Raw genomic sequence first — 26,029 nt, forward strand, 5'->3', positions numbered from 1 at the left:
AGTGCTTCATTGCGTCTTTTGTTTGAAGATTTCCAGATATTTTGGAAAAGAGTTTAAAACAATACACCTACAGGTGGGTTCAGTTGGGAGGTTTTCAAAACATGTGAAGTAGCTGCATCATTGACTCTCAACACACACTGTTAACAATTGGAGTTGCTGGCTCGGTTTCTTGAAAATAAGGCTACATATCCTGGTGATTTAAACCTCCATTTTTGAAAGCATTGGGGGTTTTTTTATACTGTCTCTGGGTTTCAAGGCCTATCTGTGAAGTTTAATTATTTTTCAAAGAAGTGCTAGACTGAGGTGAGAACTGGTGAGGGGTTACAATGATTTTATCAGGCATTGTGGATGCTTTGCACACCCAAAATCGAGTCTCAAGTATTTACGTTTCAGTGTAGCTCAAAGTATGTCAATTGTTCACCACTTCTTCTCCTGAGGAGCGGCAAAATGAGAAATTCTTCTTTGTACATGTTTTGTCTGTCTCTATAAAGTGCAGCCAGTCTCCAGGCTGTTTTCTTCCTCTTGTTTTTCCTTAAATCTGTCTTTCTGTCTGTTGCTCATGTTGTTGTAGCCATGAAGGTCAATGACTGTAAAAAGGCAAAGTTTGGATGGAGAGACAGTATTTTTCATCTGGAGAAAAAGTAGGCAGATTGTTAGGCACTTAAATCCTTTTTCAGGTCTGAAATGTCTACTGGACAATAGAAAATTGAATTTTTGTTTCCAGGGTTATATTTTGAAGATTTTCTCGTGGTTGCCCTTGAGGATCAAGCCTTGTGGATCAGTTGTAGAGTGGTTTTATAACAAACGAGGGCTCTGTGTGGGAGGATGGCGCAGTCTGCGGTTGTTTAGTTTCTCACAGGGAATGCTGGTGACCTTCAGCTTCGATGGGAGTAACAATCAACTGATTCCTAACTGAGACCAGTTTCCTAGAGTGCCTGGGGCAGTGATTTTGAGTCTCAGAGAGCCTTCTCTGCAGGGAAGCCTTCCAAATACTGTATCATTATGGAATGTGAACCGTTTATTGAACTCTGTAGCCCAATTCATTTTTTCTGTCTACACTGTAATGAGAAGTGTATGAATATGATCAACTTGTTACCACTGATGGGCATCATTTACCTGCTGAGATTTTAGTCATGATTTCTCCCAGGAGCCCACCACTCACAGCAAAAAGTGATGGCTGCTAATGTTTAGCATAGCTGCTAGTATTAAAAAAGGGCTATGAAATCACTCTTAGCTGTTTTTAGTGGGTGGATGAGAAACATCTGTCTTGAATGTTACAAGAAAAAAAAATACCTCAGCGTGTGATTTCATGTGTGAATCTGTGGTAATCAGCAAGATGGAATGTGATCTCTTGGGAGAGATTGTATCGTTCTCCAAAATGAGGCAAAAAGGGGAAAATAACCTTTGGGGGGTTGAGAGTAATGGCTTCGTAACACCTAATGTGTTCCGTTTTTCTGTTAGCCTTTGGTTTATCTTGCTATTTTTCTTTTTTTAGGAGGGAAAATGTCCACATGCCAGCATGTGATTGAATAAAGACTGTCATTCATGTTGCAACATGTTATGAAAATATCCTAGAGAGCCTAAATAGTTCAGAGGGAGACTGAGAATAGCGATGTCTATGGCTTCAAAACCCCAGTAAAAGTCAATGAGGTCACTCATTTTGATTTCACACAGGTCTAAAGTGAACGTAAAGCCTTGAAAACACAGTGATATGTGCTAGATTAGAATCGGATGGGTTCCCCACTTCTCCTGGGAGTGCCACCCCTGCCTCATCCCCCTGCTAGCTAAAGAGAAAATTTTAAAAGCCATTATTAAATTGACTTTTTACACTATTTTAATGATCAGAAATTCTTCTGGAGAAGACGCACCTCATCCCAAGAAAGGAGTTTCCAGCAGGACAGTGCAGAGTGAGATCCCTGCAGAGTCAGTGGAAAAAATTATCCCGGTGTTACTGTGGACATCACCATGCCTTTTCTGCCGTTCTTGAAAAAAAAGAAGTCGCCTGTGCCCTTAGGCAGGAGTATCTTTCAAAAACACACTTCACCCATCCAGCAGAACTACCAGGCCTTGCTGGAGACGTGCTTGAAGAACAAATGCCTGTTCATAGACGACAGCTTCCCTGCTCACATCAGCTCTATTGGAACGGGAGCACTGCTAAAGAAACTACCTCGAAATTTACAGTGGAAGAGGCCACATGTAAGTGACTCTCAGTGAATAATGTAAGTGGAGGATTACAGCTGATAGCCAGAAAATAGTGTTAGCATTCAGCAGGCTACTCTTAGACTTTAATTTAGGTGTGCCTTAATGCCTCCAGAGGCTGCACTTACGTATCAGCTGTCACACATGGAGCTTCATAATTGCCTCTGAAGCATTTGTTGCCCAAAATCATAACCAGCCTTGTTCAATTTATATCCAGCAATGCCTGAAGCAGGCAGAGAGTGCAGGCAAAGGGAGCAAGGGGAGCCAATGCCCTTGAAGCTCACAGCTCTGATGATCTCACCATGTTTTCATGATGGGAGTTCTCATGCTGATGATCTGTCTCCCCAGAATTGAAGATCTTGAACTTTTAGAAGATTTCCAAGTTTCTAGACAGTTCTTATCCTTTAACTCCTCTCCTATGGGCCACATACCATTGTCATGCTGGAGGCTGCTACTTTCACTGGCAACAGCAGGTGCCTTATCCTGTTGCTGCGTTGTTTTTTTTTCTGCTTAACTGTTTAGTCTATTATTTTTTTACTTAGAGCAGTTTTTTCCCAGCTCTCAAGGTTGAACTTCTGCCACAATCAGTAATTGACCATCAATCAGTTAGTTGGTTTTAGTTCTGGGACCTCTGTTTTCTACTCATGACCGTATTTCCAAGGCCTTTGTTGGTATCCCACACTTAAACTGAACATCACAACAAGAGACATCTGGTACCGAGCGCTGATCACAGAGCAATTTCTCATAATAAATGGAAAATAAGTCTGTTAGGAGGGAGGGATTGTGGAGGCCAGGACACGGGATGGGCACAGTTAGATAAGGCCTGTTAGCTCTGGCCTGTTACTAGCAATGGCAGTTCTGTTCTTGCTGAGCCCCTGAGCAACATACTGAGATTCAGATCATCCTGAAAGCAATGTACAAAATTATCTGAGAATTTCAGTAGTACTGACTCCTTATGTTACTGTGTCTGTAAGGAAATTCTTCCAGGTAATAGCAGATAACATCTCCTAGCTGAGTTACTTTCTAGCTGTCATATTTTATCAGTTTCTTAGAAGGGCTGAGTTTCTGCAAAACTTGTGAAAATCACTGGGAAAATAGAAGCACCTTTGCAAATTGTGCGGGAGAGCTTAGGAATAGCAGCCCTGGTTCTCAGAGTTTCATGCACAATTTGGTCTCGCAGATGGTTTGTGTTAAGTCAGGATCTATAGATGGAGGAAGAGTGCAGTCCTCAGGGACCTGACCTAGGTTGTACCGGGCACTACAGCTGAGGCAGCTATATCAGCATAGAGGTATTTGGGAGGGAAAGGTCGACATGAGTCCTGGCCTCTACAAAGCCCTTCAGATGTCCCTCCACTCTAGAGATACTGGAACGGGCTTGAAACCTCCTCTGTCTCTCAGTCCACCGTTCCACTGCTCTAAAACTGCCTTGTGAAGAAGGCTGCCATTCGCTCTGGATGCCAAACTTAGCCCAGCAAAGGCTCTCTGAGGATGGATGCTGTGCATCCTTTGGTCCCTGTGCTGCAGAAGATATGCTGAGATTCTGCCATTCAGCCTGCAGGCTTGTAGCTTGCTGCATCTGTGACTGATGGGCTGCAAACCGAACACCCAAATTCACCAAGGATAGGGGCTGGTGTCTAATTACGGTAACTGCCTTCTGAGGGTTTGCTGTTTCTCTGCTACTGCCTGAAGGGGAAGCCAACAGTGTGAAAATTAGCTTGAGCAATTTGTAGGTCATTAGAGTGAAACGTAAGTTTGACACTTAGGTTATTAATTTGACCCCAGAGGCACTTGTGAGAGGAAAAAAAATAACAACATGATTTCTTTCTGAACAGTTATTTACAGACCCACTCTTGTCATAGCAACAGGAACTTCCATAGCAGCCATCAGTTAGTTTGTAGCTCGATTATCAGTCAAATCATGGAGATGTCAGCCTGGAAGTTTGAACAGTTATGCTCTGCCATTGTAGCCTCTTTTTCCTGAAACTTGTCAGCAATTATGGAGGAGCAGGGCTGGCAGGCCTGAAGGGTTGTCTTCTCAGTGAGGTGTTCATGGAGACCCATGAGGATGCATCTAAGCACCAGTGGCTTATGTCAGAGACCAAATTCGATGCAGACTGAGCACAAATGTGTGCCCAGGCTCATGTCAGATTAGCCAGAGCACATGATGACACTAGAGTTATACCTGAACCAGAACGACTGTTGGGACAGAAGACCTGAAGTATTTTGAAAGCTTTGAACAGGCAGAGGGAGTGTTTTGTGTCACATATCCATGAGGTTTTTGCATCCTAGACTAGGAACTCACTGGATTTCCCATCTTATGAGATTGCAGCTCTGCGTGCAGAAAGTCCTTGACTTCAAGCTAAACCAGCTCATGTTACTGACTTGACTCTGTCCCTCAATTTTTTTTTTCGTTGTGTGCTTCCCAGGATTTGCACAGAAGTCCAGTATTTTATGCTGGAAACAGAAAGCAACTTGATCTCTGCCAAGGACTGGTGGGTAAGGAAGCTCCTTTGTATACATATCTAAGTATTCTTATACAAGATAACATTTAGTGAGGAATTTTGACTGTATAAAACGTGTCATAGAGACAGAAAACGTGCCTGTCCTTATCTCTTCGTTTGGCATGGTGTGGATGAAGCAACCATTAAGATAGGATAGATTCAGTAGAAAACCTGGCAAGCTTCGAGGTGGGATTTGAGGGGTGAGAGGTGTCTCCACAAGCTGAAATCACCACTCTCTGTGTGGCTTCTGTGCATGCTAGTACTGCAGTAGTAAGTCATCCTGTGCTCTTACTGGTCTGTTGTTACTCACCAGCCTGGGCTGCAGCCCCAAGGATGCCATTGCATCTTCCACAGCCAGGAGGAAATGGCCCATCTTTTGTAGGCAGGGTCTCAACCTTAGTTAATTAGTTAATTACATTCAGTTTCAATTCAAGCCAGCTGGGTAATAATAATTGGATGCCACAGTCTGTAATGTTGCTGCTTGACAAATTGAGCAGAGACCACAGAAGCAGGAAAATCTGAGACTTTCACTATCTTTGTATCTCAGGCTAGTGTGTGTTCTCTTCCCAGCTTTGCAGCTGAAAAAACATTTTTATGCCCATGTTACCTAAAGTAAAAGGATGTATTGTCATCTGCAAAACATGTGGGGCAGGACTAAATTAATTTTTAAATGCTTTAAGCCCTTAAACACAAAGTCTGATAAGTACAGTCTTGCATGTGAGATTTGTTGGAAATAATTTTTCTCTTCTGAAAAGTAAATATTTCAAAGAAAAAAGGAAAAGTTTTGGGTTTTTTTAATAGCGTGCCTTTACAGAGAACAGAAAAAAAACCCCATTCAATGTCAGTAAAATACCAGAACCTTTCTATTGAGAGCTATTTCTTGCTAAATTTCTTATTTAACCAAACAGTATCCAAATGAAAAGATCATGAGAGAGCCATTATAAACCAATCATTGTTTGGTTAAGTAAAGCACATGTCTGGATCATCTCATTTTCTGTGTATGATTTGTTATAATTTTAAAGACATCAGCATAACAGCTCTTCTGCTAGGATCTTGGTGATGTTCCTGAACTTGGCTGACAACTCTCACTTTTCAGCCAACTGCATGTGTCCATTTGTCTTGGCACAGAGAACTGCTGGTTCCTGGCGGCCCTGGAAGCCCTTACATTCCACCAGGACATCTTGGCTGCTGTCGTGCCGCAAAACCAGAGCTTTGAGAGGAAATATGCCGGCATTTTCCACTTCCGGGTACATGTGCTCCTCTAGAGCACGGGAGGTCTTCAGAAATCCTCTGTCACATTTTGTGTCACACCCTTACATGATTTGTACACAGTTCCCCCTCGACAGGGGCAAGTGGCCAGAGGGTATCCCAGTCAGGAGGGTAGCACATCACCCTCCCACAAAGCAGTGGATCAGCTACAAGGAGACTGAGGATATAGCTTGGCTTGACCTTTCTCTCCAGCTGTTCCCTACCCATATTTTAATCCAGACAAAAGTCTTCCTTCATAGTGGCAATAGTCAGCAGGGCTTGGGCACATCCACTCCAACCTTCTATCCCTTTACCCAGCTCTTGATGCAACTCTGCTACCCTGCAATTAGGGTTCCTTCCCCAGAAGCCGAGCCATGCCTAATTTCCTTGCTTAATCCTTTTACACTTGATACGTGCTTTGTTTTTGCCTTTGGTAGGGTGGGCCTGAGGGGTTAGTTTTGTGGGTGAGTCAGCATATCCCCCTGACCCAAAGCAGCCCTCCCCTGCAAAGTAGCTCATCCTGTGCTTATAGCTAAGCTATCTTGCTTTTCCCGTTGTTTCAAGGGGAGGTCCCTTCCAAGGGAAACATCAGCTCATTCCTTTCCCCTGACAGTTCTGGCACTTTGGTGAATGGGTTGACGTGGTGGTTGATGATCGCCTGCCAGTGAATGAGGCTGGGGAGCTGGTCTTTGTTTCTTCAGTCTATAAGAACGTGTTCTGGGGAGCCCTTCTGGAGAAGGCATATGCTAAGTAAGTGACTCATTGCAAGTTATCTAAACAGTCCCTCTAAAATATGTTGGTTGGTGCCTACGCAGTTTGTTCTTGTTTATACATGCATCTCTTAGGCCTTGCTGCATTTGGAGTGTAGTAAATCATTCTCATCTTTCTATTATTATGCAGTAAAAGCTGCTACTGTGATAACTGTTATCAATCCAGCCCTTGAGTTTAAGTCCAAGGGTTTAGGAGTAGGTGGGAAAACAGACCTATCCTGGGGAGTTGTCCTCTGTTATCGCTCTTTGGAGTGTATTGGCTAGGATGGTGCCTTCCTTGTAGATCAACAAGTCACATGGCACGGTGAGAATACTGGCTTCTCTCTGGGATGTTTTGTCTAGAATGGTCTATCAGGACTAAGAAGAAAGCAAAAAGGCATAACTGACGGAGTTTGTTAATCTTGGGCTGAAATAGTCTCTGCAGAACAGGGAAAAATCCTAGTTAACATTGAAAACAAGACCACAGCAAATGATAGAAAGTTCAGTTGTTTTCATTTGGTGTTAGCGTTAGAACAAAAAGACTGTAGAAAGTCACACTGTGATGGTAAAGAAAATCACACTGGAGACTAAGCTCTGAAGACGGTGTGCCTCTCAAAGTGCTATATCTTAGATACAGCACAGTGTCTGGTGATAAATTCAGGCAACACTCACTAACACAGAGCTATCAAAGAGGTAGTGATGGGAACGTTCTCACTACTGTGTGGTGAGGGATGACCGCGAGTGACTATGGCCAATCTTGAAGGCAATTTGCTAGATTCCCCTCTTAAATAGGGAAAAGATTCCCCTAAAATTAAGCATGAGTTACAGCCTTCCTTTTGCTTTTGCAAACCTTTATTGTACGTTTTCATTGGCACAGTGTTCTCAACACAGCATCTATGACTATAACCCCAAGAATATATTGATGTCTTTTTTGCTAGACTCTACGGCTCCTATGAAGATCTGCAGATTGGGCAAGTTTCGGAAGCCTTGGTGGATTTTACAGGTGGTGTTAATACAAGGATCAACCTTGCAGCAGCTCCTCCTGATCTGTGGGATATCTTGACAAGAGCAACCTACAGCAGATCTCTCATGGGCTGTCAGACACATTTAGGGGTGAGAATTGAAGTGACATCAGATGGCTTCACAGCAAAAAGCCTTTCCAGACCTGTTTCCCCCTGCTCAGCTAGTCATGACTCAAAAAGTATCAAAGCTGTCACACATAACTTTCTGTAGAAATCACATTCTTAATGTTAAACTTTGCACATGGATTGATTCCCTGCTACACTCAGCATCTTGTCATTATGTTTAGGATCTGGTTTATCTATCACAGAACCTCTATTGGATAAGGGCCTACTACATTTTCCCATTTTTGTTAAATAAATTTTCTATTTTTACAGATGGTGCAGTGAGGCACAGAGACTCATGGAATAAGCTTATAACTCAGATAGAGAGGTGTACAGTGCAGAACGTGAATTCAAATCTTGGCTTCCAGACCTTACACTAACACTTCAGCTGTTGGGAAACCCTACTATTCTGCAGATCAAAACCTAACCTCCTGGACTTCTAAAAAGTGAGATGGTCCCTAGCCAAAGATCCACAATTTAGGAAGGGACCTTCCCAATCAACCTCCCAATTCAAAACATGTGGCAAAATATGGCTGTTAGGAGCTCAGACTTAATTTTTTTTCAGTTCAAACCATTCTCCACTTGCTTTGAGAGTCATTGCTTACATAGGTACAGGTCTCTGGTATTGGTATGAGTCTGCTGTTTATGTAGGGATAAAATAAAAAGGTTTATTTTCCTTCTGTTTCTCTTCCTTGTATACAGACAACAAAGGTCCTGAAGAATGGGCTTGTTGCTGGCCATGCCTACACAGTAACTGGTATTAGAAAGGTAAGATTAGCCCTAATGTCCTGGGTCCAGGATTGTTTGAATGTCAGCAATTTTTATTGCAGTCATAGGTTCAGCCCTTAATCAGGGCAACTATGGTATTTCCTCCTCGAAAGCCCTTCTCTTAGTCTAAGGCTAAAAGAGTGTGCTTTGTAAAGGTTCACTTTCAAGTTTGTCCATTTTAGTATCATGACCTTGACATAAAAAAACAGTCGTTGTAAATCAGCATTTCTCTAAGGGTGGGAATGATTCACAGGGCTCTGCTGAGAGCATCACCTACAAATGCATCTTAGCTGTTAAGGATGAAGGGTCTGGCCTTTGTTGGTGCTGGTAGGATGAGCTGAAACCTGCTTGGGGTAAAAAGTCTTCCTCTGAAGTCAGAGGAGAGGCCATAGAGTAGTAATTTAATTGAATACAAAGGCCAAAACATGAAAAACTGCAGATGGAAACTGCAGAGTCAAGGCTGAAGTAAAGGAACCAAACTGGGCTTCTGTCCAGAGAGTACCAGGTAGACCTCACTGATCTGCAGAAGTATCACTGGGAGTTCCCTAAAGATATTTGTCTAGATGTAAGAGACAGTAAAATAATAGGTCTCAAAGAGCGCGAGAAAGCTCGAGCTTTCTCCTCCTGGGTTGATGGCTGACTATCTTGCCTAGCCTCAAAAGGAGGTTGACAAGGATGGCAAAGGACTTTATGGGGCTTTGGACATGTGATATAGATGTGGGGGAAAGCATATGCAGTACCTCTGCAAGAGATACTAGGAAAGCTAGAAGAGATGCTGTGAGCTGGAGGATGCATGCCTGTGTCTCCCACACACAGCAGGAGGGGTTTGGTTATGGGCTTTATGAGCAACATGTCTGTCAGTCTGGCTCCTCTGATGGGGTGGAGGGCTGGGCAGGAGCATGGGACTGACTGAACGTGTGGAACTGATGGGAAGTCAGCTGTCCTACTGTATGCTGCCAACAAAGCCCCTAGTCAGCCTGGCTGCCTCTTCTCCTGCCATGGCATCCCAGTTCAGGAGGCACTAATCCATATGGTTACCCCTGGGCTACACGTTGTGCTGTGCTGTTGCACTGGAGTAGGACTTAGCTTTCACAGTAGTACAGTCCTGCCCCCACATAAGCACAAAACAAACAATGTTGGAAAGGAAGAGGAATTTGTTACGGTTGAGCCTCCAAATTAGGAATCTGTGAGGTCTCTGCTCTCAGTTATAGAAGGTAAGACAAAGCGTCTTAATCAATTTGTGCCTGCATTCAGAGTTACATATTCATAGATTTTTTTGTCATCATACTTGCTGGCATCTATGAGAACAAACAAAATCTGTGTTAATATCTGATATAGTACAGTGATATAAACCAGATGAGAACTGCTGAGACCTTGGTGAGCACAACGTTACTGTTTTCTGCAGGTGACCTGTCAATATGGACCAGAAAACCTAGTAAGACTGAGAAATCCATGGGGAAAAATTGAATGGAAAGGAGACTGGAGCGACAGGTGAGTTTAAAAAAGGGAAGCTCTGATGCTGAGTGGGAGGAAAGGTTTCTTGGAGGAAAGATGCTGCCATCTTCAGGCATGAATTAGTGCTGAGAGCAACATTAACATAAGTAACGCTTCCACAGACCTTCTGGTTTCAAAGCAATGACTTGATAGATATGTCTTTCTCCGGCAGATAGTGCTCATTGTAGTTGGGCTCACTTCACACATGATGCTTCAACAAGCTCGGTTCTGCTTTTCCATTCACTGAATGCCAGAGGAAACATAATATGAACATCAGATGCTGACCATGTTGCCGTGATCTGAATGGCATGCAAAGTGACAGACAGCTGTGTCTCTAAACAAACAGCCTGTTTCAGGGAAAACAGACCTTTATCGCAGGAGGGACTGTGCAAAGTCCTCCACAGGCTGCAAGCATTGAGTTGGGTGGCTGCGAAGGAGTCCTCTGTCCTGGCTCTTTGGGGAAATACAATTGGGTGTGAGATGAGAGGAAGCAACTAGTGAGGCAAACAGGCCCTATATTTGCATCTGCCTGAGGTTTTTTGATTGGGATCCATGAAAGACAGCGGTTTGCATCCTAGACCACAGGCAACTGTAGACTTGTGTCCTGTTCCTCTTTGAAGCCAAGCATGGTCTTTCCTTCCAAGCTTCACTTCATTCCCTGCACAGACCCTGTTTGCTGAGGGTTGTGGGTAGAGAGGAGGGAAGAGCCCAGGGAAGTGTTGGGAATGTGAGTGACTTTCACCTTGTCTGCAGAGCAGTAACTTCTCTGATGCGTGTCTGTCACATAATGACAACATACCAGCTGTTCCTGTTGAAGAGCATAATGAGCAACATACTGTAGGCCTGCCTTTTAAACGGCTCCCAGCTGCCTCTTGTGCTGTCCTAGTCATTCGTTTGTTATGCCAAATACTCTTCCTATTTTGTCTCCTTTGACAGAAAATTAACAAAACAGGTCTAGATTTTCATATTTTAAGTACTTGGAAGCTGCATGTGCAATTGAACGGACTGGCTGATGGAAATGGGGTGTTTCTGTCTTCTGCTGGAGAAAACTGGAGCCATTTAGCTACATCTCATGGGACCCAGAGCGCTTGTGGAAAGTCTCTCATGGCTGAAGGCATAAGGAGCCTGTGTTTAGTGGGGGATGAAGGTGGAGATATGTGAGGACAGGGATTTGGCCTCTTTGTATAGAGGAAGGCTGTGTCCTCTGCCTTGAATTGGAGGCCACGTTTGGTTAGTCGCCTCATGTTTTTGCCCTCAGCTCTTACAAATGGGAACTGCTGAGCCCGAAGGAGAAGATTTTGCTGAGGAAAAAGAAGGAGGATGGAGAATTCTGGTAATGAATGGCACAGTCTTGCCTCTCCCCTCTCTACCAGTTGCTCTGGGGCTGCGTCTGGAGATGAGGCAGCACATTGCCACTTAGGTCGAGGCACATCTGATCTGCTTTATAACAGCCCGTGCTTACTTTCTTGCTCTCCTTTTCTGCTTGATGATGTGAGAAGAGGAGGTGTGCTGACACAGAAGAGGTGCACTGTTCTTCAATGGCAGGAGTGAGGGAGAAACAGGACACTGCCAGGGCTGCTGGAGACATGGGGCAGCTTTCAGGAGCTTTTGTCCTGCCTATTTATTTTTAAGATGGCTTTGGGAAGCTCTTGTTTTGCCTTATGTTCGTTCGTGGTTTCTCCACAGCTTTTGCCGCGAGGTGGCAATGTTGTCGCCCGTGTAATTTCACTGCGGTCCCTTTGGTGGCAATGTTATTTTAATCTGTGTGCTGCTGTCCTTTGCTGAAACTTTAGTCGTGCATTTGCTACTGCTAGATGCTGCTGTTGCAGCAGACGCTCTCTTCTTTACTGCCTAATAAAATATGAGCATTACCATATGTAACACCGAATGGTGCAGATTCGAAGCTCCCTGCTCCCTTTCCTTTTCTTTTTATAAGCCATATGGACTAAACTAAACTGCTGACAAGATGTCTCTTGACAATTTTTTCCCAGGATGTCTCTGCGAGATTTTAAGATTCATTTTGTAGATCTAACGATCTGTAAATTAACTCCAGACCTGATGAGCCAGGAAGATGGGAAGAAGTGGATGTACTCCCTGAAGAGTGGGAGATGGGTTAAAGGAAGCACAGCGGGAGGAAGTCTGGGATTCTGTAATGGTGAGGAGTACTCTTTTGGATGACTCTGGGGTAACATTGCTCTGCTGACTCAGTTACCAGCACCTTATACCTGTTAACACAAAACTAACAACAGAAACATGCTCTTCCTGCTTAACCCTCCACAGAAACATCAGATAAAAGCAGCTGAATGACTCCGACTAGCTTCTGCTATCACAGAAAGTGCATCACTTGCAAACATAGGGCAGTGGACTGGTTATGGCATGAAATGAGCTGCAGGAGTTGTAGGATCAGTTACCAACACTGAGCTGCTTTGGGGCGTTAGACTTGTCTGTTGAAGTTTGTATCCTCAGCATTTGCAGGGAGTGGTATTTTAAGTGAAGTGAATAGGAAATGCAGGGACTCAGCCCTTCTGGAGGCAGAGTGGGTGGGATCTGAAGTCAGCTAGCTCATACACTGGAGGTGATACAGGAAGAGTGATACATTTCTAAACAAAATGAGCTCTTAGTTGCAGGTGAGCAGAAACGTAGTTCCTTGTTCCTGGGCCTTTCTCCTGTCTTACATAGTGGTTGCACTGCTAAACTTGTAAACTGCACCCTCAGATCAAATCCCTGTGGTGTCTGGATGTCCAGACAACCTGTGACATATTCAGTTCCATATGCCAGGCATCGTGCAGGAAGCTGGCAACCAAATTGATAGTGAAAAGTGACATAAAAATGTTTCTCTTGTTTTGCTTAGGCACCTTTTGGATGAACCCTCAGTACTGGCTGAAAGTTTTACCAGTTGAAGACAGTAAGAAGAACCTGGGTTCCTGCAATGTGATTATATCGCTGATGCAGAAACACAGCAGCAAACACCGTAACCGAGCTCCTCACCTCTTCATTGGCTTTTCGCTCTACAAGGTGTGAAGAATTGCCTTGCCATTCTTGCTTTCACCAACTAGGGATGCTTCCAGGCTCTGTAAATTGGAGGGCTTTGCAGACCAAGAGTTTTGTCATGTGCAGGGTGATCTATGCTCTTTTCTCCTTGTCTTTGCCTGGTCTCCTCACACGTCAAGGCTGGGCTCCCTCAGGTTCTGTGCCCTGCCTGCTGCCTCTCTGGCATCCTGTATGTCAGACTGCAGAACAGTGAGAAATGCCTCTTGCCCCACAGCACACAGAACTTTACTTTTCCCTCTCTGAGCGTATGTGCAAGAGCTGAGAGGATGCCAGGAGTCCCCTTGCTTTGAGGCAGGGAGAGCGCTGCCCTCAGGTTATTTCCAACTGCAGTAAAATTGTGCCTGAGAGGTGTTCATAGTGTGATGTGGCAGCTGCCCATGTGTGAATACTGCTCATTCCCTGTGTGTAGGGGTAAGTGGATATCACTAGAAGGGGTGAGAGTTTTCCTCCCCCCAATTCTCCTCTTATCTGAGTGCCTTGTAGAGCCGCTCTCATCCCTTGAACAGAGCCACAGCTCTTGTTGCTGCTGTGAGTTTGCACAGTTATGGAGAGATGGCTGTGGGGATGGGTTTTCAGGTGGAGGGGCTGAGGTTTCTGAAGGCAAAGACCCCAGCTGGATGTATGTAGCTGCTTCCCAGCAATTATAGCTATGTTGTGTGAGACCCAGAGGTCCCTGTCTGACGGGTGCTCTCCTCCTTTTCTTCCTGCAGGTGGACCTACAGGTGAGTCCCTTGTCACCACTGCTGGCTGGGGGACCTGGGCTGCTGCAGCTGTTACAACTCTGGAGGTGGTGCTTGCCTTTGTTCCTTGGCGGACAGCTAGTAACAGTGTATTTGAGTTCAGTCAGGCACCACAGTAAGTCACTGTTAATGCAGAGTTCTTCACTGACTCTTCAGAAGAGCAGCCATATCAAGAGGGCTCAGTGATAAAAAGGAGCATTAGTTGTTCAGCTTCTGTACTAGGTCTTCAAAGGTATTATAAGAGGGATCAGTGTTTTGTCCCTCCTGCAGTCATGGGATAGTGCCTCGATTCTTGGCTGAGTCTGAGCTGGGCTCACTGCAGCTCTCAGGGGAGCTCGAACCTTTCTGCTGCCTCCCAGTCTTGGGATGAGGTGAGAACAGAGCCTGTTCCCCATGCAAGTCAGGGGCCTCCTGGGGAGCTCGAGTTCCTTCCTGGCTGGGATGCTCTGGAGCTGATGCTACAGTTGTTTTCAGCGTCCTCAGGTCATCTGTGTTTCTACTGTTTTCTTTAGCCGGGAGCCTTTGGGACCCAAGGAAGGGCCCTGGAAGTTAAACCTTGATACATGTCCCGCTTTTGGCGCTAACTTCAGAGAGCTATTTAAAACAGGGAAAGGTTTAGCTCCTTTTACCTTGAAAGGGCATATCTTCCACTCTGGTGCTACTTAGAGCATCTCTTAAATGAGAGTCCCTTTGAACCTGGGCTGGCAAAGAACTATTTTGGGGGTATGATCAGGGCAGCTCAGTTGTGTTCCCAGTTTCTGTATTTTCAGTATGGTAACCATGAGGTAAGATGCCACTCCTTTCTGACCTAAATGTTATAGGCACTATCAGGGTTACAAGTGAGTTAAACTTCCTGGCAGAGAGGGTCTGAGCGTGGCCCTAACACACTGCTGTGCCACGCCTGAGGGGGAATGGTGGTGGCCAGCACTTTAATTTCAGGTTTGTAGTGGTTGCCAAGGTCAATACTGAGAAATGGCAAGCCGTGAGCCAAGATATTGGAACTACAGTCGACAAACTATTGACTGGAATATAAAAACTTTGCATTTAACATAAGGGGCACGAGGAGGAGTAACCCTGAACCCTTCAGAAGAAAGATTGCTCTATTTGTAAGAAAAATAGTGGCAAAGGAGGAGGAATAGCATCTCCTCCATGAGGTTGCAGAGTAAAATGGCTAAATGTGAGGAACAGCCAAGATCAGAAGGTGACAGTGGTCTTAGCTAACAGGATTATTTATTTGGCTTGTGTACTGGGCACTCAGTGGCATTAAAAATGAGTTCAGTGTTGCCTGGATCAACACTTTATCCATCCTTCTATTGCAGAAAAGTGCCTGCAGAGCAAAACATCTGTAAGAGCCAACAGTGCCAGGCAGATCAAGGACACGTGCATGGAGTCAGGGCTAGGGATTAGGTTGCTCCTGCAGTAGGCACGGATCACAGGTGCTCTGAAAAATCCTCTGCTGTCAGATCCTCGGTGCAAAGGACAAGCTGTGGACAAAGTGCATGATGCCTGTGGGGTAGGAGGAATGTTCTGGCTAGCGAAGAGCAGTCTCTAGAGCATTTCCTGCCTGCAGTCATTTCTGCTGGTATAGAAATGACTTTTGCAGTAGCTTAGGTTGACAGAAGCCACTTGTCCTCCCAGTCCTTGCTGCTGTTCCTTGCAAGTACTATCATATTGTTGATAATGTTGCAGGAAGCCCTGTTCTTTGTCATGTTAGTATTGGGCAGGTGCAGCGCATGGTGAGAACCACCATGTCCTGGGAGGAGACTGAGTCCTCTGGGCCCTGTTATCTGCTTGTGCTGTAAAAAAAAAAAACCAAAACTGAGGTGTGAAGGCAGGCTGTCTATGCCTTTTGTTTATGTCAAATGCCTTTTGTCTGTTTGTTCAGCTGGTGAAGAACACATTTCTCTTCTGTTTCTTCCCTTAACAGTACCAGGAAAGCAACAGAAAGCTTCTCCCAGCTTTCTTCACCCACCACCAGCCTGTGAACAAGCACCAGGTCTTCCTTGATGAGCGGGAAGTGACTCAGGACTTCCACCTGGAGCCTGGTGTCTATGTGATTGTCCCATCCACCCTGAAGCCTCAGCAAGAGTCTGAATTCATCCTGCGGGTCTTCTCCAGGAAGCATGTTCTTCGGTGAGATGCTGCTGCCCCTCTGCTAGCGTCTAATTCTCTGAGATGGCGGGATGATCTGATCTTTCTAGTCTAACGAGGGCAGCATAAAGACTATACCATGCAAGAGGCAGCACAGTCTCTTTTGGAGAGAGATTTGTGGGTCTCTCCCAGCATAGGATGCTCAGTGGATGAAGCACTGCTTTTGGCCTTATCCTTTCAAGAAGTGTTGACCTAGGCCCACACAAGGAATTCTTGCAGTGTGTTCATGTTGAAGACTGGAGAAGGACTACAGTTTTTAACGCACCATCAGTTTGCCAGGAGACCCTGATGGTGGTGCTAGGGTGGTTGGTTGCTTGTGTAGACATGGTGCTTTGGAGACTTCAAATACCAGCAGCCCCTGGGGAATTGTATGGATGTGAGGGCTTCCCCTGCTGCAGCTGTAACACTGGGAAAAAACATATGCTGCAACAGCAGGCTGGGGCCCCTTCTGGGATGGGTGATGTCACCTGTGATGATACAAACACACAACTCTGCGATACCTTCTTAATATGTCTGCTTTTTTGTATGTTCAGGGAAATGGGTGGGAACAGCAGTTTCACCCTGTCTAAGGTGAGTGATTGTAATGGGAGTGCATCTGTGGTTTGGTCTCAGCTCTGGGTGTTGGGTTTTTCCTGTTATTCTTTCCTATGGAGAGGCTGAGTGAGAATGGGAGTGCTTGTGTTGCAGCCCTTTTGAAAGGGCAGCTTGGGTTTACAGGCAGGGTCACTTGGACCATGTGGATAGATGCAGTGAGATGTGGGGGACATGCTAATTTTTTGTTAGCTGGCTTCTTGCAAACTGCTTTTAGTGACACCATCTTACATACTCTGTAGTCTTTACTATTCATGGCTTTTTGGAGACTCCTGGTCCATTCTTGCATGTCTGCCCACTCCTTTCATGCCTTGAAAGTTTTGAAGACATCATGAGACCTGAGCAGTACTATTCCCATGCAGCGGTCTGTAGGTTATTTTCAAAATAACTGAGCTCAATGGCAATACACGCACATCTGCCACTTGTGCCAGGGAGTTCATAGTGTAGTGCGTTCCCCTAACATAAACAGGGCCAGTTCTTCTTTCATCTTCGCTATACTCCTGTGTAAAGGAGGACAGAGACCCTTCTCTCCCTTCTTGGCAAGGAGTGAGCCACATTCTTAGTTGTTGCATGGCTTGGTGGGGGAGATGCTTCTCCCCAGGGAGTGTTATCTGAGTATTTCTTTCCTAGAAATAGCTTTTCTGCGCAGTGGGGAGCTATGCAGTGGGCTGCATTTGGTGATGTAGCATTGACTGCAATGGTGAGCAGAAGGTGGAAGGGGAGGGGATGAGAGTGCAATTCTCGGAAAACATCTTCAGTAACTCTGTCTTGGATTACAATGTTTTTCTTCCTCAAATTAATGATTTTTTTTTTAATATCTTAAAGGAAATTGTTGATAGGTATGAAGGCAAGATTTGGGAAGATTTCTTCACAAAGCATTTTGAACAGGTAAGTGTGTGCATGAGCTGCCAGAACAAACTCCTCCAGAGTTATTATGTAGCTCTGTGAAAGTAAAAGCATGTGGATGTTCAAGGAGGTCTAGATGTGGAAACGTGGAGAACAGAGAGAGGCCAGAGGAGGCTGGACTGTGTGTACAGTGCTGATTCCTTACAGCAGATTTGACCACAAAGCTCAGGAATATTTTAGCATTGAGACAGGCATACTTCTGTACACAACAGGATGTGAATGCCTGGAACTTAATGCCACAGGATATTGTGACAGTATCAACAGGCTCAAAAGGTATTAGCAAACCAACGGGCAGTGAGTCCATAAATAGATACTAAAGGACTAGGCAGGGATGTACCCTGTAAGATCCCTTTTCCAACAGGTGTGGTGCCAGGGAAACAGAGGAATGGACAGCAGAAGCTGACCAGGCTCATGTGCTCTCCCTAAACATTAATTCCTATTGCCTATATTGGGGACAAAGTGGTGGGCTGTGTGGACCCATCCTACCCTTTAGGGTGTTCTTACACTCACTGGGGAAAGTCGCCTATTAGAGAACACCCCCTGGAATATTGATACTTGTCTCATATGTTCTTTGTCACAGTTTGATGGCAGCTAACTTGCTTTGAGAGGTGAAGTAAGTGCCAGGTGTCCCATCACCTCCTTTTTTCACTAATTTTCCTGGTGAAATAGGATCCTTATTGTGAGTCTTTTTAATGATCTGTCTGGCCTGATCTGGGACAGAGTCGACCTTCAGGGATCCTGCTAACTATTGCAAGAGATGGAAGCGTTTCACCTTTCAGAAAAGGTGGCTGCATTTGTTTAGCAGCGTACCCTGTATTTGGCAAACACAGTTTCACAAAAACATATTTGCACTTTTGATAGCAATGTTTTGACAGAAGCTGTTACTGAAAACAAGCAATGCTTTTACTTTTTGCCACTTATTTAAGGTTTTGATTTTTGAGAACAGCGTGGCTTTCAGATGTGCTAGAAATTGCCACGTATTGTGACGTGCTGGTCCTTTGCTGTCAGGAGGTCCAAGTATGCACAGAGGTGAGCAGTACCGCCATTTCTCAATGCACTACCCTGGCATATCTCAATGATCCGAAGACAGGCTTTTATTTTTGAAGAATGACATTTTAAAAAATCCTCCAAACAAACAAATGTCACAGTTTCTAGAAAAACCTGTAAACTTTAGTATAACAAGGAGGAGGGGAAGTCTCTGCTTTGAAAAGTTTCGGGCAAAAGTATTCCAAAGTTTCCATCTCTTTTTGTTTGTAAATGGTAAAAGGGAAATATTTGAAGCAGGTCTCTTGACGGTGTGCTTGATGGGACAGATGGCACCAGGGATGAAAGGTTGACGGTCTGGATCCTCACTCAGTGTAAATCTGCACTACTGCATTGATCTGTGTGGAGACCTGAGAACTTGGCCCAGAGCAAACTGCAGCTCTTGCAGGCTGAGAATCTTGTCATATTCCACAGGAGTCTTGTCTATTGATTTTCACAGTGGCTGGAGCGGGGCCAGAAAAGCAGAGGATGAAGATGGGACATGCTGGGAAAACAAAGGAGGGAGAAAAATGATTTAATACTTAAAAAAAAAATAAAATTCTTTTCCGTATCACAGAATCCTGAAATAAATGCTGTTCAGCTCCAGAGGATCCTGAATAATGTATCTTGGAGAAGTAAGTGCTGAGAAATAATGCTTCTGTAAAATAAACCCTCGTAGAGAAAAGCGTCAGCTCCTGTATCTGTTTCTCGAATTCTGGGAAGAGAAACTGGCTTGAGTCTGACTGAACTGACTCTTCTGATGCCATGTTAGATTTCCAGAGAGAAAGGATTTGCTGGGGTGTGAAGCAACATGGTAGAAATTTTATAAGCGAAGCTAATCTAGTTTGAATTTCGACAACTGAAAGAATGAGAGGGAAGAGCAAGCCTAGATATTGTGTGTGGATGCAGACTGAGTTTGACCTCAGCCTTGTTTCTGAAACTGTGTCTCGTTCCACCCTGTGCCGCTGCCACAGTCTCAGCAGCACCACCACTAGAAGATGTGGAAAGTTAGCCTGGTCTGTAGGTAGTTATGCAGTGGAAGGAGGTCTTGTCTTTACCTTGACGTGCCTGCTTCGTGCTTGCTCTTCTTATTTACCCTTCCCTGCTATGCATGCGTAGGGCTGTTCCTTGCTTTGCTTGTGTTCGGGAGACAGGATGGAAATGTAGGTAGCCTGTGTAACTTACGCTTGTGAGAACCAGGTGAGCCCTGAGGTTCTCTCTTGTGAGGACCGTGACATCCACTCTGCCAGTGGTAGCCCAGAGCACTCCCCAAGCTCATAATTTGGTCCCTAATTATAAATAATGGTACCTGGACAGCAGCAAGGTATTGCAGCGGCTGTTTTCTCTGAACAACAACAATGAAGTTACGGATATAATGATGAATCTGGTTTTCCTTCCCAGTTTCTTCACTGGTAACAGCTGATGTGCAACACAGAAAATACACTGTCCAGCCACTATAGGCAACAAAGAAGATGAACAAAAGACTGAAGTGGTACCTTTTCCACTTGAGCTGAATTTGATGTTACTCCCTTTTCTACAAAGGTGGACAAGGATAGCTCTTCTGTCTTTGCAAAGTGACCCACCAGGCACTGTCTTATCTGTGAGAAGACTGTTGAACAGAGTGGTGGATTTTTTTCATAAGTGATGAATTTTAAGACATTAATTTAAAAATTTTATGGTAGTTGATTCATATTTACTAAACAGGGCTATTACAAGATTAAAACATCTTCACTTTCTGCAGAGAAGGGATGGGTGAGTTATGTTTCTGTCCTTTGCTCAGTGGAAGTCTATGGACAATCTATAATCATGATTTGCAGTGAGATTAGAGTCTATTTCGGTTACTCTTCATGTAACTTATGTATGAACCAGGAATGCTAAGCTTTGGTGCAGCATCATGTTTTCAGTGGTGCCTGTACTTTTAATTATATTAACAGAGCTGGCAGCGTGTCTGTGAAAGAGAGAGATAGATGCTTAGCACAAGGCTTTCAATTAATCTGCAGTGCTGCTCCCCAAAGCTCTTCAGGTCAAGTGACTTTGCTCAAGGTCATGCAGTAAATTCTGTTTGGGATTACAGCTTTGGATGTTCTTTTCCTTCCATTTTCTCTAATAGCTGGAGATAGTGCACCATATTTCATTCTGTATTACACGCCTGCAGGGAGCTCATATTGGATTTTCTGAGACTAGTAGAATCCATCCTGTTGCCTCATATTTTTATCATCATAAATGATATGTCTTCTCAAGTGGGTGTAAGGTTTCACAAAGGCTTTGGGGCCTGAGCCCTCTAAAGTGAGGGGGAATTTTGTGAGAATCTGTTTTCTTGAGAGATGTTCAATGACTCCTCAAAACAACCTTTTTTTTTTCTTCTTCCTTTTTTTTTTTGTCTCCAGATTTCCCGAGTTTTTCCCTAAGTTTCAGTCTGGATGCCTGCCAGGGTATCTTGGCGCTCCTGGATGTATCCTTGGCGTGAGTGATACTTCTGGACTTGTGCAATACTTCACTAGAGTGTGATTTCTTAGGGCAGACTGGGTGTTACTGTGATTTCTTTACTACCAGGACGTGGCCTTGCTTACTGAACTTCTCACCATCCATAACAGTTCAGTTGTGAAAGAATGGAAATGGTTTGGGAAAGGGTTGATTCCTGTCGCTGCTGAAATCAGCAGCCAGGTTCCCATTGACTTTAGTGGAAGGATGATCAAGCCTATAGATAGGATTGTGGGCTAAGAAAGAGTTATCCTCATATTATAATTGTGTAAGTGTTAGTGGCTATGAGGTTTTGGGTTGTTTGGGGTTTTTATATGATGGGTGCTCTCTGATGTTTGAGATGTTCTGACCTTAATTCTCCCATGAAGCTGAACGCCTCTGGCACACTGAGTATCCAGGAATTCAGAGTCCTTTGGAAAAGACTGCTTTTCTATTTGGTATAACAATAATTTCTGTGTCCCCTTGCAATATCTCCCTGTTCACAATCCCTTTGGTGTCATCTGTGGTTTTTTGGAGTGTTTGTTTTGTTTAAAAATATTCCTCCTCCCCCAGGAAGTTTTCCAGAAAAGAGACACTAGCAGATCAGGAAAGCTTGACCTTATGGAACTACATGCAGCTGTACAGGAGACAGGTGAGTCCACAGCACATCTTAGCAAGTCTCATCTTCTTCCTCTTAAAGGCTGGAAAAAGCCCAGGGCTGGGAAACATCTTGAGAATTGTAGGTAGAGTCCAGGAGGAGTCAAAAACATCATAGCCTCATCATAGGTCTTAGCCATCTCTGCTTCCCTCTTTAGCTTGGTAAACATATGTGAAAATTATTATGCTGGGGGATGAGCTACTTAATCTTTGCTCCAGTGTGATCTCATACTGAGAGTTCTGTGAAACAGAAGTGTCTGTCTATTTTAGACCCAGTTTTTAAATCCCTTCCTGTTCATTGCTAATTTAATTTTAAAAGACTGTGTGGAGTTGTGCAGATACATGCAGGAGGCCAAATCTAGCTCGTATTAAATTGCTGCCTCTGCTGAAGACGACAGCTCAGGGACTGAACCTGGAAGTGTGGGACTCACACAGAGGCAATACTGGTGCCAGACTTCACTAATATAATGTCTGAAGCTTAATCTAGAAATGGAAGACCATATACGTGAGTTCAAATACTCCGTTGCTGTTACTGAGCTTTGTGTGGGGGCTGGTGCTCAGTCTTGTACCCTCATTTCAGGTTTACAGCTTAAATATCACTCCTCTTTTTGGTGTGTGGTTCACCCAGTTCATCTGAGTCAGTGAAAGCACAGTGAAAAACCCAGGTGGCTCTCTGATAAAGCAAACTAAAATCCCAGGCCATGAATAGAAAATACTTCTATTCTTTGCAAATACTACTTGACATTGGGATTGATGCTTTCTGTATGGGCTTCCTCTGGATTTTCTTTTTCATCTCCTTTTCTACTCTCCTGTTGAGTATTGCTCTTAAACACAGCTCCTGTTATTACTCTCATTCGCTCATGAGCAAACGATGCCCATGTGTATCTTATTCTAACTCTGGCAGGACTGTAAGTTAGGGGATCAGATCTGAACCCTTTCAAGTTTGGAGGAGACATCTCCACATGGTGGTCTGGTTTGGGCTGGCTGATATTTTATAATCTTAGGGGAGGTTTGAAAAACCAAGCTGTTGAAGAAGGGCTGAAGACCTCTCAGTTGTACATGCTCACAGCTGTGCGCACACCCATAGCTGTGCACATTCAGCTGCCTAGAGCTGGGAGTTGCCATCTCATTCTCTCATTCTGTTCCCCTCTGCTCCTTTTTTTTTTTTTCCTTTTATGAAGGCATTTCGCTCAGCAATGAAGTCTGTAATTTGATGGCAATCAGATATGGTGACCCTGATTTGAAGATCAGCTTTGAGAGCTTTGTCTGCTTCATGCTTCGAGTGGAGATCATGGGAGGTGAGGCTGGCGCTTCATGGCTGGCCATGCAAGCTGGTCTGCCCAGCTAAGCCTTGGCCCTTCTGATGCTGCTCCCGCTGGCAGTGCCAAGGTCAGAATTAGAAGAACTGGGTTTCTAAATAGACCAAGAGTAACCAATTTAAAGCAAGGGACAGATACAGAGGAAATCAAGCTCTTTCTCTTTACCTTTCCACCAGTTGCTTTCTACAGACACATCCAGGCTGTAAGTATCAGAATGATTTAGCTCCCTGCAGGTTTGCATCAGCCTTCTGTAGGAGGAGGTAGGCAAATTACAGAGACTGCAGAAGAGAGCCTAGGAATATACCTTTGATGGGACTGCAGTTGTGATGATGAGACAGCTAGTACTCAGTCTGTGAGCTCATGCTGTAGATGCTTTGCACATGTCTCAAAACAGTAGTGGATGAGGTTGGGATCGCTTGCATTTTGAGGTTTCAAAGCTGGATGTGTAGACAGTAACAAGCCTGACTTCATTCAGCAACTCCCTCTGTGCCAGCCCTCAAGGATCTTCCAGTGACAGAAAGAGAAGCTCACGTGAACTTGTGAATAGCCTACAAACTCTGCCTTTGAGGTTTTTCCTGAGACAGAGTGTCTTGGCTGGCGTTGATCTCTCGGCTATCAAGTTAATGCTCCTCATTTATTTCTTTTGCAGAGGCCTTTCGCAACTTAACACAAGATGGCAAAGGGATATATCTCCAGGAATCTGAGGTAAAGCCCGTTCCCTGCCTGACAAATGCAGGCTCCTTCATTTCAAGTGGCACTACATCTTTTGTTCTGTAGTGTTAAAAAAGATACCTTTACCTGGTCGCTTACAGAGTAGGTTAGAAACAACAAGGAGCTTCAGACTTCTAAGTCTTGTACTTTATTATGGCTTCTGCTCCTTCTGGAGACTGAAAATCTCCAATGTCCCACAGTCCAGGTCAGTTGTGACTATCGCAGAGTGCTCTCAGGGATGGATGAGTTCAACCTACTTCCTCCATTACTTTACAGTGGATGATGATGACACTGTATTCCTGAAGTGATGCTGTGGAAGAAGAGACAGCCAGACTTCTACCAGGAAGGCTGCCTCCTATCAACTTGCTGTGCACCCTGGACTCTCTGGGCTCAGCCCTACAGTTTACCTCTTGTGAAAAGTCTCCTCAAGCAGACTTGACCTAATGACCACAGACTTGGTGAACTGAAGTTTTGCTAATTAATGTATTTATTTTGAGTCCTATTTCACTTCAGACAACCCTTCTGAGAAGAGACTGCTGGATGCCAACCTCTATGAGTGTGACATCATGGAGGTAGTGACTGAGTCGTTGGGATCACCTACTTAATGCTGCTGTTACACTGCTGCCGTTATAGGGTGGCATACATTGCGGCAGTGCCCAGAGGCTGTGCTTGGTGATGGGGCTCTTGAGCCTGGGAGAGAAATGGCCCCTGCCCTGTGTGACTTGTCACCTAATAGAGGAAATCCCAGTTCTGCAGCTGCTAGGCCCATGGTAGAGGGCAGGAGTCTGTGTGCTTGTGGGGAAGAAGGGATGAGGACTATCTGAATGAATGCTCTTCCCTAGCCATGACTTGGAAAGGTGATTTGCAAGCATTCAAACCATCTCTTCTGCTTTTGTAAGTCTGCATAGCTCTATTGAAGTTGATTTGACCAAGCAATGAGGCGGGCCTCCAGCTCTTTGTTGTGGATAGAGGATGTGATGTTTGCAGATTTATTTCAGAAGGGCAGTGGGTTTTCTCTGCAAATGGAAAAGTACAGTGCAGTGAGAAGTAAACTGATTCCATATTGTCTTTAAGTCACCAGAGTTTGGCAGGGAATAGATGTTCTCTGTAGCATGATACAGGAGCAGTCTGGTAAAACATTTGGGTATCTGTCAGCTACTTTTTATAAAGCAGGATGATAGAGAGAGAGTGTGTGTGTGTGTACTTTTAAATGATGCAGGCACATGTAGGTTGTAGCTAATTAAATAGTGGAAACTGGGTGCGTAGCTGTGAACAGTGTTAGAGGAACATAAGTGGGACTATTCATGTCAAACTCTGTGCTAGAGTTACTTGATGCATCTCTCTGTAGGATCCTTTTCCATTTTCTTACCATTTATTTATTTGGGCTGGAATTTTCCGTGCTAAGTGACTGTTACAGGTTGCTACTTTTTTTTTGCATTCATGTGGACAGCGCAACTGTGTGTCTCTTCCAGTGCACAGCCTAGTCTAGGTGCTGAATGAAACAGAGCTCTAATGGGAATGAGCATATAATGAAAGACCATACTCTAATGCCTTTATAGGAAGGAGTTATATTAAGCTTGCATAGGCAGCCTTCCCTCTGGCTTTTTGTCACTTTTTAGGTGCTTAATCTCATAAATATCCTTTTAGAGTGCATATGAGATTCAGGAATGAGGTGAACTGTGGATAAGAACGTAAACACGAGCAAAAGAAGCCTGAGCTCAGGTATGCGCTTACCACTGCAGTGAAGCCTGTGCAACAGCGTAAGCGTATTTAGAGAGAAACCCCATGGCGTGTAAGTGTTCCCAGTCAGGAGGCGTTAAACAGTAAAAACAACAGCGCGCTCTTTATTCCCCAGAACAGTCTGTTTCTAAACAGTATCGCTTCCATACTGGTTTTATGAGAAAACTGTTAGAACCAGATAAATAGATAGCTGTGTTTATACTTGTTTGTAACAGACGATGTATCCATCATCTGTGGTGAGTGGCCTACAGTGGTGTCACCGGAGCCACAGGGTCCAGATCTGCGAAGCAGGGCAGGTTAGAGGGAGCAGGGACGTTCAGGGCCCTTGAGCAGGGAGTGGTGTCACAGCACTGCCTGCCATCCATGCCAGGCTCCCAAAAAAGCCCTGTTAGCAGCTCCCATCCCAAAGCACATGCCCTCTCCCAACTGTCATGCCTCTCTTTCCTTTTGTGACTCGCAGCTGAACACGATGGTGCAAACTAAATTAGCCTGATTTAATTTGCAGTCCACTCAGTGGGGGGTGTTATAAACACTGATTTACTGTGTACAGCAGCAGCACTGGAAGAACCCCAAAGGTTGATGGAGAGAGCATAGGTCT

At 44.6% G+C, this 26,029-nt stretch overlaps 1 protein-coding gene across 1 annotated transcript; it reads left to right on the forward strand.

Moving 5' to 3' along the window:
- Positions 1-1,965: 1,965 nt before the first annotated feature.
- CAPN14 (calpain 14) lies at positions 1,966-23,994 on the forward strand. The gene is made up of 20 exons (XM_086629942.1): positions 1,966-2,196; positions 4,625-4,694; positions 5,828-5,946; positions 6,561-6,697; positions 7,635-7,809; positions 8,523-8,588; positions 9,994-10,079; positions 11,341-11,415; positions 12,074-12,237; positions 12,934-13,097; positions 15,801-16,006; positions 16,558-16,594; positions 17,441-17,503; positions 19,122-19,179; positions 20,932-20,996; positions 21,394-21,462; positions 21,578-21,656; positions 22,843-22,959; positions 23,630-23,685; positions 23,968-23,994. The coding sequence occupies exons 1-20, from the start codon at positions 1,966-1,968 to the stop codon at positions 23,992-23,994; spliced, it is 2,064 nt and encodes a 687-aa protein (XP_086486068.1).
- Positions 23,995-26,029: the final 2,035 nt, after the last annotated feature.

Source organism: Tauraco erythrolophus, chromosome 2 (assembly GCF_009769465.1).
Source record: "Tauraco erythrolophus isolate bTauEry1 chromosome 2, bTauEry1.pri, whole genome shotgun sequence".
Taxonomy (NCBI): domain Eukaryota; kingdom Metazoa; phylum Chordata; class Aves; order Musophagiformes; family Musophagidae; genus Tauraco; species Tauraco erythrolophus.